Source organism: Micropterus salmoides, unplaced genomic scaffold, assembly GCF_014851395.1.
Source record: "Micropterus salmoides isolate LMB-PRFRI ecotype aquatic unplaced genomic scaffold, ASM1485139v1 Ms_hic_scaffold_9, whole genome shotgun sequence".
Lineage (NCBI taxonomy): Eukaryota > Metazoa > Chordata > Actinopteri > Centrarchiformes > Centrarchidae > Micropterus > Micropterus salmoides.
The window spans coordinates 26,517,366-26,537,867 of NW_024044681.1; the positions used below are offsets into that span (position 1 = coordinate 26,517,366).

General features: G+C 40.1%; 1 protein-coding gene across 1 annotated transcript; it reads right to left on the reverse strand.

Annotated features, from left to right (window-relative positions):
- Positions 1-12,534: 12,534 nt before the first annotated feature.
- si:ch211-284e13.4 (insulin receptor substrate 1-B) lies at positions 12,535-19,169 on the reverse strand. The gene is made up of 3 exons (XM_038709651.1): positions 18,501-19,169; positions 13,891-17,040; positions 12,535-12,578 (listed from the first exon to the last, which is right to left on the reverse strand). The coding sequence occupies exons 1-3, from the start codon at positions 18,847-18,849 to the stop codon at positions 12,535-12,537; spliced, it is 3,543 nt and encodes a 1,180-aa protein (XP_038565579.1). The 5' UTR covers positions 18,850-19,169.
- Between the last annotated feature and the right edge of the window lie 1,333 nt (positions 19,170-20,502).

A 20,502-nucleotide genomic window follows, 5' to 3' on the forward strand; every position in this document is an offset into this window, starting at 1 on the left:
TTAACATTTTACGTCTCTGTAAGTGTACATGTCTGTACAATAAAATGTGAAATGCGGTAGTCTATGTTTCAGATACAATAATATAACGTCACAAATGTAGACACTGAGTGATCATTTCAGTTTAAGATCTATGAGACAAAACGAGCACAAACGTTAGCGCTTCCGGTTCACATTCTTTTTTTTTTTTCAAAATAAACTCTCTTCAGAGGGTATCGTGGTACAGCGCCCCCTGCTGGTTGTTTTACTTTGTGTTTGAGGAATTCCAGTTATTCAACTGATCTTTTTTTAAACCTCCCACCCCCAAGCAGATTATGTTGCAAGTCATGTTTGTTCGTTTAACTTTAGCAGCTTTTTTACACTCCTGCTACAACAATCTTCTACATCTGCTTCAGATTCACATGCAGGTTAAAAGGTATACATTTTTCTACAATAAAATACATAATTATTTAGAGCTTTGTATAATTCTGTTCTACCTTGTTTAGCAACAGTCAGACCTGAAAACAAAACCCTAAATTTGGTTAATTCAGGTTTCCAACAGGAAAGTTCTTCACTCCCAACGACATCTAGTCATTTAGTGTCCACTTGATTGCAAATACACACAACATCCCTGTAGTTTTAAAGGAATGAATTAAATTGACATTTTTAGATGAACAATTCATTTTATAAAGCACCTTTACTACTTGACGCCCACGTTTGTTATCCACCTTCTGTTAGATCTGTCCCAACTCTTTTAAGTGCTGACTAAACATCACTGTGCAGGTAATGCAGTTTTTCTTTTACAACGAGACAAAAAGATCACAGCAAGATGGTGCAGAAGCACACCATATAATTAGCCTATTTGTATTAATAGAAGAACCATACGCGTAGGAGCCATAATACATGGACATGTAGTGTAAACTTTTATTTCGCATTGCCTGCCTGCCTGCCTGCCTCCGGCCATTTCGAAGTTGGCGCATAGTAGGCCATATGAGTGACTAGTCAATCAATCGCACACTCCACATCAGACATAATTAGAAAACACGCAAAGGTGGTGCTGAAAAGTTGAGGGAGAAACAAGAGGTAGCTCGTGGCAGGTGCAACAAAGTGCCTCAATATTACAGAGTTTTTCTTTAGTGCTGCTGTTACATGTAGCCTACCTGAAGACAGAAGTGAGGACGCCTGCAGCAGGGTGGGTAGTAACTTGTTACAAGTAACCAAACGCAAATTTGCTAAATAAATAAATCAAATCAAATAAGTCGTTGGCAACTTTTCACGTTTCTTTTTAAAACTGTATTTTTACTCTTTACTCCAGTATTTTCTTTGGGTCAGTAATCTACTTTTAATTTCGTTACATTTTCCATTCATAACTTCATAGCTTTACCAGTCTGTAATCTACATTTTGCTTCATTAACCGAAATGAGCTCATCCAGGCTGTGCGCAGTTATGCAGAAGAGCCCAGCTGGTCTCGGGCGCTTGTCACAGTCACAGAGCAGAGCCGATGCAAATATTTAGAAAATCAGACAAAGACCTTTTCAGTTTAAGACTTTATTGTTCTACTAATACAATTGAAATCCAGTGAGCGCACACCAGGGTTAGAAAGCAGCCTGCGTCGCTCTTTCTCAAGCTGGCAAGTGAAATACTTTCTCTTTCCATTAACGGCGCATTAAAAGCAGTCTCTGCAGAACAAATGTAGACCACACCCTGTAACATCTAAGTCAGATGAAAACTGAATTAATATTGATACATTAACAGTGGGCTATCCTGTTGTTGAGCAGCGCATCGCTTTCTTTTGATGGACATGTTTCTTTTTTCTAAAACACATTGGTGACTTTATAGCGATGTACGACGGTGAGTACATCACACAGAATGTCAATGTTTTCAAAAGTAATTAGAAAAGAGCATTTAAGCTCTTTTAAAAAAATAAGCAATGAGTGATTGTTATCATATACAGTAGTTTAGCTAATAAATATATTTTCTTTAAGACGCTGTAAGCCACATTCACTGCCACTAAATGTCGCAGAAGAGCACCAGCATCTCAGACCAAAACAAACCTACGCTATGGCCCACAAACAAACCAACTGTAGTTTGGTCTAAATAAATTCACATTCACAACATTTGATGAGATAAGTCATCGATCACTCTCCTCAAAACGGTTTCACATGCATTAACATATACAGATGCTGGTCATATAATTAAATTATCATCAAAAAGTTGATTTATTTCTGTAATTCCATTCAAAAAGTGAAACTTGTATAATGTATACATTCATTCCACACAGACTGATATATTTCAAGTGTTCGTTCCTTTTCATTTTGATGATCGACAACTAATGAAAACCCCAAAATCGGTATCTCATAAAATTTGAATAATGTGAAAAGGTTCAATATTGAAGACACCTGGTGCCACACTCTAATCAGCTAATTAACTCAAAACACCTGCAAAGGCCTTTAAATGGTCTCTCAGTCTGGTTCTGTAGGCTACACAATCATGGAGAAGACTGCTGACTTGACAGCTGTCCAAAAGACGACCATTTACATCTTGCACAAGGAGGGCAAGTTACAAAAGGTCATTGCTAAACAGGCTGGCTGTTCACAGAGCTCTGTGTCCAAGCACATTAATAGAGAGGCGAAGGGAAGGAAAAGATGTGGTAGAAAAAAGTGTACAAGCAATAGGAATAACCGCACCCTGGAGAGGATTGTGAAACAAAATCCATTCAAAAATGTGGAGGAGATTCACAAAGAGTGGACTGCAGCTGGAGTCAGTGCTTCAAGAACCACCACGCACAGACGTATGCAAGACATGGGTTTCAGCTGTCGCATTCCTTGTGTCAAGCCACTCTTGAACAAGACACAGTGTCAGAAGCGTCTCGCCTGGGCTAAAGACAAAAAGGACTGGACTGCTGCTGAGTGGTCCAAAGTTATGTTTTCTGATGAAAGTAGATTTTGCATTTCCTTTGGAAATCAAGGTCCCAGAGTCTGGAGGAAGAGAGGAGAGGAACATAATCCATGTTGCTGGAAGTCCAGTTTAAAGTTTCCACAGTCAGTGATGGTTTGGGGTGCCATGTCATCTGCTGGTGTTGGTCTACTGTGTTTTCTGAGGTCCAAGGTCAACGCAGCCGTCTACCAGGAAGTTTTAGAGCACTTCATGCTTCCTGCTGCTGACCAACTTTATGGAGATGCAGATTTCATTTTCCAACAGGACTTGGCAGCTGCACACAGTGCCAAAGCTACCAGTACCTGGTTTAAGGACCGTGGTATCCCTGTTCTTAATTGGCCAGCAAACTTGCCTGACCTTAACGCTATAGAAAATCTATGGGGTATTGTGAAGAGGAAGATGCGATACGCCAGACCCAACAATGCAGAAGAGCTGAAGGCCACTATCAGAGCAACCTGGGCTCTCATAACACCTGAGCAGTGCCACAGACTGATCGACTCCATGCCACGCCGCATTGCTACAGTAATTCAGGCAAAAGAGCCCCAACTAAGTATTGGGTGCTGTACATGCTCATACTTTTCAGTTGGCCAACATTTCTAAAAATCCTTTTTTGTATTGGTCTTAAGTAATATTCAAATTTTCGGAGAAACTGAATTTGGAATTTCATTAGTTGTCAGTTTTAATCATCACAATTAAATGAAATAAACATTTGAAATATATCAGTCTGTGTGTAATGAATTAATATAATATCCAAGTTTCACTTTTTGAATGGAATTGCTGAAATAAATCACCTTTTTGATGATATTCTAATTATAGATATAGTATAGTTTTACACCATATCACCTGCAGTTTTTGCAGTTAAGGAACAGTTTCTGTGCGTTGTCATGTTTTCTAAGCCAAGAGGAGGTTAAAAACCACATCCTTCAGATCCCTTGTTTGACTTTGTGTTGTTATTCCACTATGGCCCATATTTGCCTATTATCCAGAATCATGTAAGATGAGGTATAAGCACATGAACCAGGTTATTCAAAAGTGCTAGTAATAATAGACCTTCACAGCATGGACATTTTGACTTGTCACATTAGGAAAAGCACAGGTGTTACTAATAACATTAACAGCTCTGTTCTTTTCAAGTGTCCCTGTAAGTCATGACAATGTGACATTGAGCCAGCATGCACAATACCAGGATCCTGAAACTTAACCAGCAATATGTGATTAAGCCTTCATTAAATTTATTATTTACATCTGTCTCTATCCTAATGCAACATGTCAGAATGTCGTCTATGAAAAAGGACTATCGAAGGAATGAATGCCATAGCTCTGGAAATATCTTTTGCAAACAGTTCACAGTGGTTCAAACTAGCCAGATTAATTAGTTTAACAATCTAATCAACTTCAGAGGGGGAACTGTTGAACGAGGAATTTCAAAAACAGCTTAACTTGCTATGCGGATGATGTGGTTGACAAAGGTCAAGACAGCTAATCAATTAAAGTCCTTTTACTACACTTATAACCACATCAGTGTGACTCCCCCACATTATTGACACGAACAATCAAATCCTGATGGTAATGTTAAAGCAACCACTAAATATTTGTCTAGTTAAATGTACAGTGTATGAGTCCGAACAGGAGGGTGATTTATTTGAAAAAATTTTAAGTTTAGATTAAAAAAGTTTTAGTTGAATCTTTCTTTGTCAGGTTTAGTGATCACACTTAGTTTTGTTTGCTCTTTTTATTCCCACAAGATGCTTAAAAATGTATCTTAATCTTTATCTGATTCATTTTTAGTGTTAAATACGTTGGAAGACAAATCAGATTTGTTTTTTTTCTGTGTTGTGTTTGTAGGGAAAGCAAAGGCACTATGAAGGAGTGATTAGCTTTAGAAAAACAGTATTCATTCCCTTACATTTTGATGTACTATATATATATATTTAATTTAACTACCAATTGCACTGACTTAATGGGTAATATAGCAAGTTTTGCCAGTCCTTTGCTCCTTGTGTACAAAAAAAAAGTCACATTGTTGTTATTCAACTTAAACGCAGGCAAAAATACCATCTGTTTAAAGTGTAGCCTGGGATTAAATACATGTGCCCTCTGTCCACAGGCTTATCCCTAAAAACTCAGACCAGCAATGGCTTACAACAGTCTAGACTCACTTGACTACACGTTGTCACCTCAAAAATCAGGTTAGACTTTTGACATGCAGCCAAGAAAAAGACACACATTTATCCTTTTTTCATATCACTTTGCATTTTATAAAAAAAACAACATTGACGTTGTCTACATCACAGACAGGAATCATCAATATTCTGTTTTTAACAATTTCGCCATGAACAGAATAAACCCCATGCCCATCCCTCCCCTGGAGCAAACTCCTCTATACACAGTATACTTTACATATCTATAATTCCTGTCCAGTCTTTTTGCATTTTTCATCATTATCAAAGTAGTATCAATAGCTTTAAAATACATACAATGCTCTTTCCATTGTTATTATAATCGCCATCCTGATTGTACATACAGTATCATTTCCCACAGTTAGAGTTTGAGGAGCAATTTATGTGCCTCGTTTTCAACATGTTGTTACAAAATATTCTTAAGAGACAACACAAGTCTCTGCATTTCAAAATAAATCAAAATACTTCTGATGATTCGTAGATGAGAAGCATTTTTGCACAACCGCTGTTTGTCGTGAGAATGGAAACACTGTAGAGAGTGTAGTACTGAATACACAATTCATTAAATTATATTAACCCAAATCCACAGCTTTTAGTTATGCGTTCCTCCGATTTGACGTCAGTAATATCCTGAACCCTTCTCAGACTCTACAAGGGGCTTTACTACCAACTGTTACGTCTGCTCGAGTTTGAGATTATGAGGTACAGTCAGAGAATCGGTAATCCCAAATTAAAAGAGTAACACTGAAAGAATGACAAAGATAATATAAAAGATCACTTCAGCAAGAGAGTAACACAAGTTATAAAAGTGGAATACTCCATTGATTTGTGTGGATTTGTAATACAAGAGTTTGGCAATAAAGATCTCAGTACTGAGCACAAACTGTTGGCAGTAGTGGGCTGTGCTCAATCAATATACATTTTCTACTTCATAGGATTAAAAACAGTGACTGATAAGTGCCTGGCAAATTTGTAAAAAAGAAAAAAGACTGACTATCGAAATGAAACTTTGCATTAGCTTGGTGTGAACCCTGCATCGTGGTCACTGGTCACAAGTGAGAATACTATTTGCCCATAAAACTTTGGCAAAGGAAATCTCCAAGTACTGAAGAAATGTGTGGAAGACTGTTTTTTTCTGGGAGCAAGTTTGAATTTCTAACTATGCATTTCGATCATTTAAACACGGTTCAAGCTGGGGTAGGCAACGTATTTCAGAAGCTTTTTTTGTTGTTGTTATATATTTATTGAAATTCTCTTTACAGCCCAACAGAAATCAATAAATGCTCTGTGGCTGTCGCAGTATTTTGGGTCAGTCAGTGAGGAACATCTGGACTGAGCATAGTAGATACATGCACTTCTTTAAAACACCCAAATTTGTTTTTTTTGTGTAGCAGTTGAGCATTTCATATCTGCAACAGGGTCAAAATGATTTGGTTAGCGAACCACGGCCCTGTGAAAAATAAAAACTCAATCTAAATGTGGGAAAAGCTACCAGTGTCAAAAATACATCAAGAAAGCCTTCTTCATTTGTACCCTGTATACACACAGCCAGAGCCCTGGAATGAAAGATTTTGGTCACTGCAGTTAGTGATGTGTTTGGCATTTCAACACCATATCGAGTTGACAATTTGTTTATATTAACACGTCCTTGTTCAATGTACAGTATCACCAATGTCACAACATGGCCAAACTCTACATCAGCGGCTCTGGATACAGTACGCAACCAGTCATAAACTATAAGTCACACTACCTTAAGAAAAACACTGCTAAAAACAGTTTGACTCCATTTAAATTTTAACAGCATATTTTTTGGCCTAGTGGCTGTCAAGTGAAAAAGAGAATCAAAAAAAAAATCAGATCTATGACTGATTTTGTGTCTACTCTTTGCAAATTAGCTTTATAGTAGACCTTTGAATTGTTGTAAGACGTTTTTTTTTGTTGTTTTTTTTGGCAATATGTTCGACAGCAGCAGAGTGTTAAAATGGAATAAATGAGAAAGTAATGAGCGTGAGCAGGAATGGCACCTTCTCATCGTTTAGTCCCGTGTTTGAGTGTAGAGAGAGAGAAAAAGAGAGAGCGTGAGAGAAGTAGCACTATTCACACCTTCTGGGAACTGAAGCCACGTCCAGATAATCTGCATCCAAACAATAACAGCAACGCACAAGCAAGTTAATACTGTTTTAGCCCACATAAGCAGTCAGCCACCAGTACTGGCTGCTCTGAGAAGTTAAAATCACCTCCTCACGTTTGTTCAAAATGTACTGCATGTAAATTAGTGCACGTATTTATCATATTTATATTTTCTTTCTAATACTGAGTAAGATCCTAGTTTAGGACAATCCTATTTAAGGACAACTTATTTTATAGGAAATACACGGGCAGCTGTATTCATTTCTTGGGGTAAAAACAGAAAGTTGAAAGACAGAAAATAATTACAATATTGTACATTTGTTATTTTTTTCTGCAACCTAACTGCTGCACACTGTCCGTTAACAATCTGCTTCAGATGGAGCATCTGCCTCAACAGGCCATCAGCTTTAAAAGTAAACAAGTGGCTGGTAGGTAGGTAGGTAGGTAGGTAGGGCTACAGTAGGGTCTGAAGTGGACACGTCCCAGGGTGTGAAAGTAGAGAGATATTTGTTTTTTTGGGAGGGGGCCAAACCTTAGCTTGACGAAGCCAAACAAAAGAGCGAGTTAGTGCTTACATTGTGGCTGAAGTGTTAGGCACTGCAAAGAAAACTGGATTTTTTCTTCATGTTTCTGATAAAACACAGTAAGGCAATTTGATTATGGCTGACTGATAGCAATAGAAGTTTCCGGTCTGTCTTCTGTAAAGTTCAACATATTCGCAATTTAGACTTAGTAGAGACTTTTTTTACAACACTTTTTTCCCATTTTCACAACCTATTTTAAGATGTGTGTAAAAACAGCTACAATCGAAAATTAGGCACTTTATAAAAGAGTATATAGATATCTAGGCTATATAGTATTGGTCATTATACTGTATGTATACTGTATATTTTATATACCATTGTAATGTGTCACTTTATATTATTATTGTGTTAACTGAAAACAAACTACAGTATGTACTATAGTTTCTGTCCTTCTACTTGTATACTGTAGTATATACTACAGTATAATATACAGTTATAATAGAAAAGATCAGTTGCCCAAAAAGTATTTACACTTTGACTATTTAAAAGATTTTGTGCTACACAATAGGTCAAAATGCATTAATATGAGATTTTATTTTATCGAAATCAATTCAAATGCTAAATAATTTTATACAGAGATGGAAAGGAAATGACAGACAGTCAGAAAGGTTTAAAATTCAAATAGAGAAAAAATAATTTATTATCTGATTTATATTCTGTCACCTTACTATTAAATATGTATAAAAACTTATTGGGGGGGGGCATAGAGGTTGAATAACAATAACATTAGATGAATCAATTATGCAATTATGCAAATTTTGTTGCTGCTCTGAATAAATATGGTGAAGAAGTTGTTTGTAAGTCCTCTGATTAATATTTTTATTTACATGTGATCCAGGCATCATGTCATTGATATATTGTTATTGAGTGGAGTCCGGGGGGGTCAAAAGTGCCATTGACTTAGAAGCTGTTTATTCAAAAATAAAGAGTGGCTGGAATAATCACAGTTTCGCTATGTTTTGAGATGTGTGGAGAGTGGGATTTTGCTTTTTAATAAAATTAAAAATAACATTCAGCCCCCCTCCCCACCCCAATCATTTTCGTACCGTCCCTAAAATGTTTTAATATGTTTTCTTTTCAAAACTGTAGTAATCAGCTTCCCTCATTTATGAGTCTGTTATGAGTCCCTTCAGCACATCTCAGTGAGAACATTTACATACATACAATCTAATTATTATCCATACTGGCTGTTGGAAGCCAATTAGATTAAACTGTTTACATGCGTAGCAGAAGAATGCTATGTTAATCCGTTTTTATGCAATGTTGCATAACGTGATTATTGAATAAATGGTATTGTTGTGTATCTATGCACCAGGATCTATTACATCAATCGTTTCCCTAAAATGCTGTCATGTTGCATGACTTTCATGTGACTTTTCCTGCTGCATTTTAGCTGCAGCACAAATAACAGCATATGTGAGTCCAGTGAAATTACAGCTGCAGTTACTGATGGTTTGAAATGTGTTATGTAAATGTATATGTAAATATGGTCACTTGTATTTTGGGATAAAAATAACTAAGATTTGTTCAGTTTTATAATGCAATACAATGGAGAATCAGTTATAAAAAGGACAGAATACCCACTGTGTGTACACTGTACAGATAGGTGAGCCCTACCTACGGTATCATTGAATCCTCCACTGAGATGTACTGACTAGACTTTCACGCTGGCACCATTTGAGAGTGAGCCACAGGACATGAAAGGACATGTTTAATTTATGCATAATCAAAGCTGGGGCTGTATAAACATGTATCCTGTGTGCGACTGCAGATCTGGAGCTTTAGGGATAAAACTTAATTCTGTGTGGAAAAAACACAGAAAATTGAGGATAAAAAGACAGCCATTGTTCTCATCCCTCAACTACAACCCAAAGATCAACTCTGAGCACAAGTACAACAATGGGATATCAACTGCAATGTGAAAATGAAATTGTAATCATACTGTGTCCTATTTAATACAGTTTACACTCCTGTGGATTGTAAACTCTATTGCATAAGATGTGTGGGATTTTCACACGGCCATTTTCTTCGTTTATGAAAAGCTGATGGGAAACATAAAAATGATGTCTAAATTTAATTTGTATAACACGACTACACTGCCATGTCCATAAACTCTTCTTTATAATACATCCTAAATTAAAACTGGGGTAGGCAATTTATTTCAAAAGCATTTTTTGTCATCTCATCTCTTTACATCTCGACAGCACACAATAAATCAAATGCACTGACACGAAAATGAAGGAAAAAAACGGTATCATGGCTGTTGTGGCAGATGACTGGCTGGCTTGACTACCTGCCTAACTGCCTACCTGTGCAAAAATGTGTTGAAAATGTGTTTTTGGGGAGTGGCTTTGAGAGAGGCCTGAAGCGAGGGGGGGGATACTTTCAAAATCTAGCTGCCTCTTGCTAGTGTTTCCAACGTTGCCTACCCCAGCTTTAAGCACATTTTGAAGTCCTTCAGTAGCACAAGAAAAGTGGTCAAGAAGTGTAAAGGCTTTTTTGGGCAACTGTAAATAATAAATCATATATGTTTACACTGACAGCGTGTATGAGGATATCGAACCTATGCCAAGTTGTATTTCCTTCTTTTTTCTGAGTTGAAATGACTCCTGATGATCATTTAACTTCAAATATGGACAAAGGATGTGTATAAAGGGTATATGTAAAACATAAACCTTGAAGATTCAAGTTTGCCATGGGACCCAATACATAAAAACACTCCACAATGCAGCTGAGAGTGATTCATAAGAGTTCAAAAAGATTGGCTCATGCACCAATCACAAGCAACAGTGTTTGAAAGATGCACAGATGGACTTTTTTTTTGCCATTTGTGTGATTCCCTGATATTAAGTTAAATGATGATCAAACGTCATTTTTATTCAAAACAAGTCCAAAAAAAAACCGTTCCCTTAACCTGTGTGTGTGTGTGTGTGTGTGTGTGTGTGTGTGTGTGTTTGGCACACATTTGGTTGACAGAAAACAGCAGACGTGAAGGGGATGAGTTTTCCAAGGGGTTTCAGCGTTCAGACTTCAGTCTACAGTTCTGTTGTGGCAACAGATCGGGCCGCCGAGTGGAGCTGTCACACCGGCGTCACGCTCTGATAAAAGAGGCGGATGGAGATCAACAATCTGGAAGAAAAGAATCAAAAGTAGGCAGGAATTTGAATCACACATTTTCGAAACAAAGGTTTTTCTACTGTTAACAATAATTTGGATTTTTAAAGTGTTAGTGTGTTAGCCATTATTATAGTTTACATAATAATTCACAGTAAATCTAATTTAAGTCTCCCCGCACAAAATGTTTCAGAAGGTAAAGCAGATTAGACTAGATTATATATTCTCAAAAGCATATTGCTTATGTTGAATCTAGAGATCCTGCTTGCTGCTTGGGTAAATATCACATGACGCATGATATCTTTCTAAAAGGATATTCTGATTGGAGTCTCATGCACACTGTCGCATATGTCAATATTATGTGTCTTGTCAAATAGCTCACTGCTACAAAGATTTTTTTTCTATTATGTTCTACAGACAAGAAATATTACCTTACAGAATAACTTTATTAAAGAATAACCACAGTTTGTGCATCAAGGGAAGCTCAGACACAAGTACTGATAAACCCAACCTGTGGTTTGAGTAGCTCTGAGTCAGTCTAACCACTTGCTTCATCCTCTTTCAGAGTCAAATCATTGTCTGCAACCTTAACACTTGTGTTTACACTGCTGTGTAAAAAGAAAAGTTGAAAGGTTCTTCTCTGCATTTTATGGTTTTCTAACAAGCTGATGACACTGATGTATATAGATTTTTGTGTTAGTGCAGATATTCATTATTACAATTTTGTACTTTTTTAAAGAATGAAAAGAAGGTCCTCAGTGCTAGAAATGGATCGGCTATAGTTTTTTTCACTGATAACTACTCATATTGCTGTAAATAGATTAAATAAAGATTATAAACTATTTACAAACATTAGACAGCCTGGAATATTTAAGTTACATCATTGAATCAGACTTTGCATCTTGCTCAGACTAACTGACTTTCAGTGGCAGTAGAGCTGAAACGTCTTCACCTATATTCATATAATGCTGATGTGACAATGATATAATTAAAACATGGGGCACAAATAAACACATTTATCTAAATTTGATATTGTAATAAACATTTAATTCAATGTAATTAAACAGGTTGAGTAATGTGATATAAGCACAATAATATGAGTGCTGATTGGACATTTGAGAACCAAATCTGTTTATTTGAGGTTTTATTAAGTGCAGTGCAGCCACCATCCTCCCTATATCCAACCCTGTTTTTAGCTTAGGAGGTGAGGCACATTCAATCATTAAACAAAATTTAAAAATTACATTTATAATACTAACATAGCCTGCTGTCCCTTGATATGTATGTTAGATGCGTATATAAACTATACCAATTGAAATAATAAGGCAATTATTATGATTATCCATGTACACATAGAGATTGAATAACATTACATGAATCAGTTATGCAAATGTTGTACCTGCTCTGAATAAATAAAGTGCATAAGTTCTTTGTTCCATTTAGTCCTCTGATTAATATTTATATTTACTTGTATATTACATTTTAGCATACATCCTCTTGCAGCTTTTATTTCATGACATGTGAAAGCAATGAATCTCCTATGTATTTCACTGTACATCCATTAAAAATGTCATTCAGCCACCAACATTAATCATTAAATAATTGTCATCTGTCTAATGCAAGGGAAACCTCAGAGCTGCCATGTGAAACCCTGCAGCTGAAAGCAAACCCACACATGAACAAAAACACCTGGCCCGTGTTCTGTCCCCTCTACCTCCATTTATGTGAAATGGCTCATTACCAGCAGACAAATCAATTGGCTTTGGAACACCCACACGCAATAATAAGAGACTCTACAGACAGCCCACTGCCTGGAAACACAGAGCGGTCCTCCAGCTTGAAGCGAAGGTACACATCAGTAAAGGATGAAAAGGAGAGTGAGAAGGAGTGACTAAGACCCAGATATGAGTTTTGTCTGTGGATTATTCACAGCACATAAAAGAGCTTACATCTAGCTAGACAAATATTACCAGTAATTATATAGTTTTTCCTTTCATCCATTTTGAATGACTTCTTTCACTTTCACTTGTTAGGGCTGCAGCAAACCATTATTTCATTATTGATTAATCAGCTGATTATTTTCTTGAAATTAATGAAAAATCCTAGTTTCCTAAAGCCAAAGTTGAATTGAATTAATCTACTTGTTTTGTCAGATCAACAGTCAATAACCCAGAGATATTCAATTTACTATCACAGAGGACTAAGAAAAGCAGCAAATATTTGTGTTCTATCTATGTCTATAACCAATCTATAAATCTATAATCAGTTAAATTTTGGCCTTTTTGCTTAAGAAAATGACAATTATTTTGTTTAGTGACTAACGTTTCAGCTGACAATGAATATTGAAGAACAGAGTGTAATTTGGACTAAAACTTTTACTTTTGCTAATATATATTTATAAAATTAGGGCTGCAATGAACAATTATTTTCATTATTGATTGATAGATAGATTATTTTATTGATTAGGTGTTCTAAATTTAAACAATTACAGTTAATCAAGCTTGTTCTACTGAGGAATACGAGGAATATAAGACATGTGTGGGTGTTTTCCTCCTAATATATCAAAAATCCCATCAGGAACAATTTTATCATGGTTTTGAAATGTTTTCTAAATTGAAGTAACTACAGTATTAATTGCTATGTCGATGAATTTTAAGTACCCTCGTGGTCTTGTTTGCTGCAGTAACCACTATGTATTTTAGTTGTGAGGCCAATAAGCTGGTCTACAAAAAGAACAAATGAAGGCGTAACTACAGACACTGCATCCTTATGCAAGATGTCTCAAATTATAATATCATAAAATATATATCTCCAAGAATGTATGGAGCCTCAGTTGTAAAATATCAGAACACAAAATATACATCAGTCAGATCAGATCTCAGATGTTATGATCAAAATGTTCTTTACCCATCCATTGTGTAATAGATATTATATTAAGATGTGAAATTTGCAGTTCCAGAGGCACTTACCTTGACCATCCTTTCTACTGTTCTGGTGTGCTCGCAGTTCTTCTGACTTATAGAAATCAATACTGGCGTAAGTGTTGAGGGTGGAGCCAGCACTGTTGCCCATAGCACTCCCCCCAATGTTGTAGGGGGCAGTGGTACGCTCCACTCCAGCTTGAGGGCTCTCCTTAATAACCAAGTCAAGGTCTATATAGTTAAGGCCTTGTTCAGCAGATGAGGTGGAGGCTTGTGGTGGAGGTGTTGCAGATAAACTAGTTCCCTGCCTGTTCTCCCACAGCGAGCAATCCAAACCATGCCGGTGGCTCACTGCCTGGCTGCCCTCTGGGAAGAGGGAGGTAGAAGAGGGTGCGTGGCGTGGTACGGATGGAGGTGAGTTAAATATCTCGGGACGGTGGCTCTGCCGTCCCTGCGGGTCTCCTCGGACGAGTCTGCTGCTCCGCTCAGGAGACTGGAAGGACTTGACTGGGGAAAAGCCCAAGCCTGTCTCCTGCTCCATGGATAAGGATTGACCAGAGTGAATGGCTGGTCTTGCTGAAATGCTGGGCTCTGAACCTTTGTTATCTATAAATGGGGAAGGGGTGTCTAGTGGCATTGCTGCCATCTTTACTTTTGCTCTGTACCCAGCATTGCCTTCTGCTGCCAGAGAAGAAGACGTGCCATGTTCATGTCGCCCCTTGGGGGCAACAGTTGGTGGGCCCTGTGGGGTGCTGAATGTGGATCTAACAGGAGTCAGGGGCAGTGAGGACTTCCCTAAATCCATGGTGACGTATTCAGCAGAGGTGGACAACGGAGCAGAGAAGCTGCGGGGAAGGTTAGCAGGATTATCGTGGCAGAGGAGTGGTCGATTCAAGGGCCGGAGAGTTCCATGGATCATAGATTGTCCATGTTCAGACCCCGCATGTTGTCCTCCGCCATACTTATTGTCCTCCTTGAACACAATACTGACATACTCACCAACGTTTTGAGACACTGATGGCAGCAGATTCTCCTTCACCCTGGGCAGGGTGTTTGCTTTAGTAATGTCTGAAGACACACTAAGTGGACGACCCCTCCTTTGTTGCTTTGGACTCTTACCACTTGATCCACATTTCTGAAGGGGACGCCCGTCTTTTGTGCATGTTCCCGCACTCTTGCACTCTGCTCCAGTTCTTAATAAACTTAACCCTCTCCCTGCTGATATGGACTTGTCTTCCAGGCTTTCACTGCTGGCTGAGCTGGAGGAGAAAGAAGAGGAAGACATGGAAAGCTGACAGCCTCCTGCAGAGCCCACTGCAATTTTGTTTCTCTTGCTGTATCCCACTCCCCCCACCCTTCCAGCACTATCATGCCCACTGCTGTCCTTTTTTACATCCCCTTTATTTAAGTCCTCCTCAAAGCGAGTGTAGAGAGTATGTTGATAAGCTCGTGGCAGGGAGAAGTAGGAATTGAACATTTTTGGTTGCAGTTGGTGCTGCTCGGGGTGGGAAGGCGGTGTGCTGCAGGCAGAGCGGCTGCAAACAGGTGAGATGTTCATGTAGTCACTGGCAGCCCGGCTCTCCATGCTGGCCCTGCTATCCCACATGCTCAGTCCATGCAGGTCTGTGGAGCTGCTGCTATTGGGAGACATGACCATGTAACCCTCTGAGCTGGGCTGGCGGATGTGCTGGGGGGGGGACACACTGTTGTTGGGGGTCATGGCCATATACTCATCATCTGCCCCAGACTTAGCATTGGCGTCAGACATACCTATCGCAAGAGAGAGCGAAACAGGAGGAGACGTCACTCCAGGCAACATTGACATGTAGCCACTATCCACAGCAGCTCCTGTGCCCACTTCTCCCCTGCTTTTGTCAGCCCTCTTCCTATTCTCCCCTACTACATTATCCTGCACACCTCCTACTGCCAGGCTCCCTGAGCTATGGTGCAAATCATCTCTCTCTTGGTTAGCTCTTTGCGACATGATGGCATATTCTTCATCATCATCATCTTCATCTTTTCTATGTTGGGTCAGTCGTTCATGGGCTGCCAAAGGCAGGGAAGCCCTCTTACTTAGAAGTCTGCGTTCTGCCTCAGATTCCCTACTGGATGCGCGCCGCAGAATCCGACGGCCTTTTGAGCGATGATGGGAACCAAGGAGACCCTCTCGCTGTCCCATCACTATATAGCTGGAGGAGCCTTCCCCATGTACATGTTGTCCAGAAAGACTGGGTACAAGCAGAGAGTGTTCCCCAGGACTGGAACCATATTCATCTGAGGAGCCGTAGTCACTCGGTGAACCTGACACAGAAACTCTCTGAGAAACACGAGGGTAGGAACAGACTGTCATGCCTCCAACTGCTGCCCCCACTAGGCCACACTCTGAGCCATGACCAGAGCTGGAGGAAAGACTTGGCGCAGGAGAGGGAGCAGGGTTAGGTGTGTAACGTGCAAGACTAAGGGTTATCTTAGCAGGGGTTGGGGCCCTTGTGGGCTTGGGCCTCAGTGTCGGCGTAGTTGAGCAGGAACCATTAAGACTTGGGCTGGAGCTGGCCCATGTGCCTTTGGCACTTGCACCGCCCTCCTCCGACCTGGCCCCAATGCTGGCAGTTCGTGCTCTTGGAAATCCATGCCGTGACGTAGGTGAAGTGCTTGTGCTGCTGCCACCTGTTCCAGGGGTCTCTGTCCGGGCTCGCCTGGAGAAGCCCACCTGGCTCGGTGGCAGATTTGGATGATGACGACGGCTCGGGACACTGATGGGATTTGAAGCAGTTCCACCCCCACACGACGTTCCCACAGACTGAGATTTACTACGCTGACGGAACTCCTCACTTAGGGCCTTCATGGCTTCCAGCAGGGTCTCATGCATGTGCTGAGCCACCACAGAGTCATCCACCTGCATCCAGAACTCTCCAGGCCCGGTAATCGCTGAGCGACCCACCTCAATGAAGAAAAAATTCTCTGAATGGCCGCATCTGCGAACATTCATCAGCTGCAACACCACAGCTGCCACATCAGAGTTGAGTTTGACAAAGTTGACTGTCTTGTCAGTTAGGCACAGCCGGTAGATGCCGACTAAGTTTCTGGCATGTCCAAGACCTTTAGGCCAAACCTTGACCTGCCATACTTCTTTAAAGGTTGGAACAGGAGAAGGAGAACTACACTCTCCACTACTGCCATAGTCTTCAGGAGTTTTACCTAGGAAAACAATAAAGAAAAACGATAATTGCATCAAATGACTAAACACATCATAGGTACATACATATGTACATAGATAAATACCCCAAACCTCAGAATGCACATAAAACAGATAACCTGTTGAAATATTGATCAAAACCAAAATGAGACCAATAACTCATCTTTTGTTACTCTGTTATTACTAAACTGCTACATGCATACAGGCAACTGTGTTGCAGCTAATGCATCACCATCACGTTTAAGCTACAGTTCTATAATATCTTAGGAGGTATAGAACAGGCCAACATCTACTGAAAAGCAGTGTGTTTGATTGTGAAATAGTGCATCATGTTTCAGTCCAATGCCAATCACATAACAAATTACAGAATTATAATTTTGTTTTGTTTTTTTCTTGCCACACAGTCACTGTTGTCTTCACTGAACAACTGACAACTGTACTGGTTTGCTCCCATCCTCAAGAAAAATATTACATTTATTAGAGATGATCCCCATGGGAATTACTATACCCACATGTTTTTCATTTCAACATCTCTATGCACATTATGGACAGAAATACTGTAAAATTAAATTAAATTAAGAGCAGTGTTATTGTGGCTGTCCCTGAGAAATAAGCTCAACAAAATGGGGTCTGTACTCTAACGTGTATCTATTTAGGGAACCACAACGTGACAACATTGAAGCTGGGCAAGCCCATCAGTCTCAACTAACTGAACTGCAGAGGGAGGGAGGGAGGGAGGGTGGTGATGTTCAGGCTCCAGCATAAGGATAACAACGTAAACACGAGGATAACCAACTGAAACGCATTTTCCAGTGAGAGCGCACTGACGATGACATCTCCTCCCTACCAGCAGCGCCGTTCAACAGAAATGTAGGTTAGGCGAACGGCAGTCAGAGCTGTGCAGAAAAACAAAAACACAGGCTCCAGCGGAGTGCACCACGATAGGCTACTACTATATGATGCATTCGTTAGATGGTTGCTATATGCCCACTGCGCCATGCAAAAACACACCGTCGTGTGAAATGAGCTGCATTTTAGTCAGAAAAGGCGATCCTCGAAATATTACGGTTACATGCTGTTGCTAATGCATCAAATTTTTTTTTCTGCCAGAAAATCCGCAGGTTATAACAATTTTAAACCAACGCTTATTGAGATTGTGCAGTACAAACACACCACATGCCGCCCATAGCGTGTTGTCCCCGTTGAGTCGGATCCACCTGCCCTTTGGTTAAAACCACACCGTCCAAACTGCATTACTTAGACTAATTTATTCGAATTAAATGAGGAAACCAGACCTGTAGCAAAAAATAGTCAAACAATTCGAGCCAGAATTGTAGCCTACAATGAACAATCAGGAATGGCCGAGGAGCCAAATAGTGTATGGAGAACAAACAGCCTACGGTAGGAGAGGCCTGATGCAGAGACAGACAGTTGAAATCACATCACACTTTTCATATCTTACAGTTGCACTGAAGGTCCTGCATTGCTTGGTACCACTCATTTTGGATCTCCTCACTGTCTGCAGCGATGGCAAAGCTCTCGCTGCGGGTATAAAGGACTATCATGTGCTTGTTCTTGGAATCTGCCCGCTTGTTGATGTTGAAGCAAGTCTCCAGGTTCAGGACTTTTTTGGGCACAGGTGATTTACTGCGGAATTTCTTCTCGTTCTCATAATACTCAAGTCGAGCAGGACCATGCTCAGAGGCCGCCCTCAGCACGAAGAACCGCCGGTGCATTGATTTATGCTTGCGGAGATAGCCGCTTTTCTGTACATCTTCATAGTTCTGCAGCTCGGCTGCTTGGTTCTCCATGGCCAAGGCAGGGCGAAAAATATGACAAGCCAATAATCTCAGGGGAAAAAATCCATGTGTAGCCTAGTCCTCATTAATCCATTGCAACTACATCCCTCGTCCTCCCCGTGTCCACATTTAAGTGTCCAGCATGTGTGCGGAGGCTCAGGATAGGAAAATCAGCCAGACCATGTTTTGGATCTGGTTCCATAGCCTACTGTGAATCCAGCATCTGCAGGAGGATCCGCGCACCGAGCGTGCACAGAGTCCACCGCTGCTCGTCCTGCAGCCCAGCCCAGTCCAACCGCGGTGCAGTTCAGCTGCTTAAGGACGTCTCCTCCACCTGTCTGAGGTTGCCCAGTCAGTCTATAACCACCACTGTCAAGTTGGGCGGAGTAAAAACACAACTTCCGGTAAATATTTTTACAATAAAACCACCGTCAACTTCAATAACTATCCATCTGCTTATCCATTCTTGTATTTTTCCATCACTTATCCTGTTCGGGGGAAAGGGAAAACATGGCAAGTAGGAAAATCACAACACAGGCACAGGCATACTTTCTCCCTCCAGCTCCCTCAGCGCTATAGGCCAGTGACACCGAAAGTTGGACATGTGAGGAGATATTCAAAACTACTACTCTCCTCTAACTGGAGAGAAGCAGCAGGTTGACCCTTCATCCCTCCCAAATGAGTTATCTTGCTCTGTCACAGTGAGCAGATCAGCATCTCATTCCTGTAAGAACAACTGATCATTCAGAGTAAAATGTAATAACAATAACAGCGTCTACTTATCAACTACAGCTTCATAAGTTCATGATTCAATCCAGGATTCCAATGTGTTTTATTGTGACCACAAACAACCTACATTGTGAAAGCCATTCTGCTTAGTTTCCGGTCTCCCCCTGGCTCTCTCTGGCAGACTTGACGCAGCTTCTGCTTGACTGGCAGCCGGTGCCAGTCAAATGCCAGTGGGGCTTCTGGACTGATGAGGTGCTAAGAAGAACACGGTGTTCAGCCGAGGACGATTTCGTTCGTGATCATGTGGACGATCAGACAGTTCAGGCTATGTGGTGTAAATCAGCTTTTTTTTTTTTGGGGGGGGGGGGGGGGGGGGGGTACTCGACTGACTGAAGGCAGAAAGGAGGAAACTGCAAAACATGCTGTTTGAGAGGTCAGGGCTAATGCAGCTATATGCATTTTTTGTGGAGTAGTATTGTCGATTTTCATACAGCCATTAAATGCATACAGTGTGAGAGAGTCTAAGACTAGAGTCTTATACTGTAGAAGATATAGTCTGTGGTTAAATCCCAGGTATGTGATTGCTCCATGAAAGTGACAAAAAAAATGGGCATAGCAACCTGTCAAATTGATGAGATGGTCCTTATAGCCAACCCTGTTAGTGGCAGAAATAAGAATCACTTTGAAGTTGACATTGACACACAAACCCTCAAAGTGTGTGTTTACCACATTGCATTATGTAAAGCTCTCCTTACATTTTCATTGGAGTGTTCCACAGCAGAATAAAACATTCATTCTGGACTAAGTAAAACCAGCCCAAAGCTTGTTAGCATCAACTTGTTATGGTGAAATGGTGAGGTAAGACGTCCATTGAGTTACTGTCTCTTCTTCACAACTGAGTGGAGTTGTACGTATGTCGATCCTTTTGTCCTTTGT

Excerpts from the sequence above, each read along its gene's own strand:
- si:ch211-284e13.4 (XM_038709651.1), bottom strand. The coding sequence starts at position 18,849 with ATGGAGAACCAAGCAGCCGAGCTGCAGAACTATGAAGATGTACAGAAA. Across the intron at positions 17,041-18,500 it reads GCAGGACCTTCAGTGCAACT|GTAAAACTCCTGAAGACTAT; the intron begins GTAAGATATGAA and ends TTGTTTTCCTAG. Across the intron at positions 12,579-13,890 it reads CAGTAGAAAGGATGGTCAAG|CTGCAGGGTTTCACATGGCA; the intron begins GTAAGTGCCTCT and ends GTTTGCTTTCAG.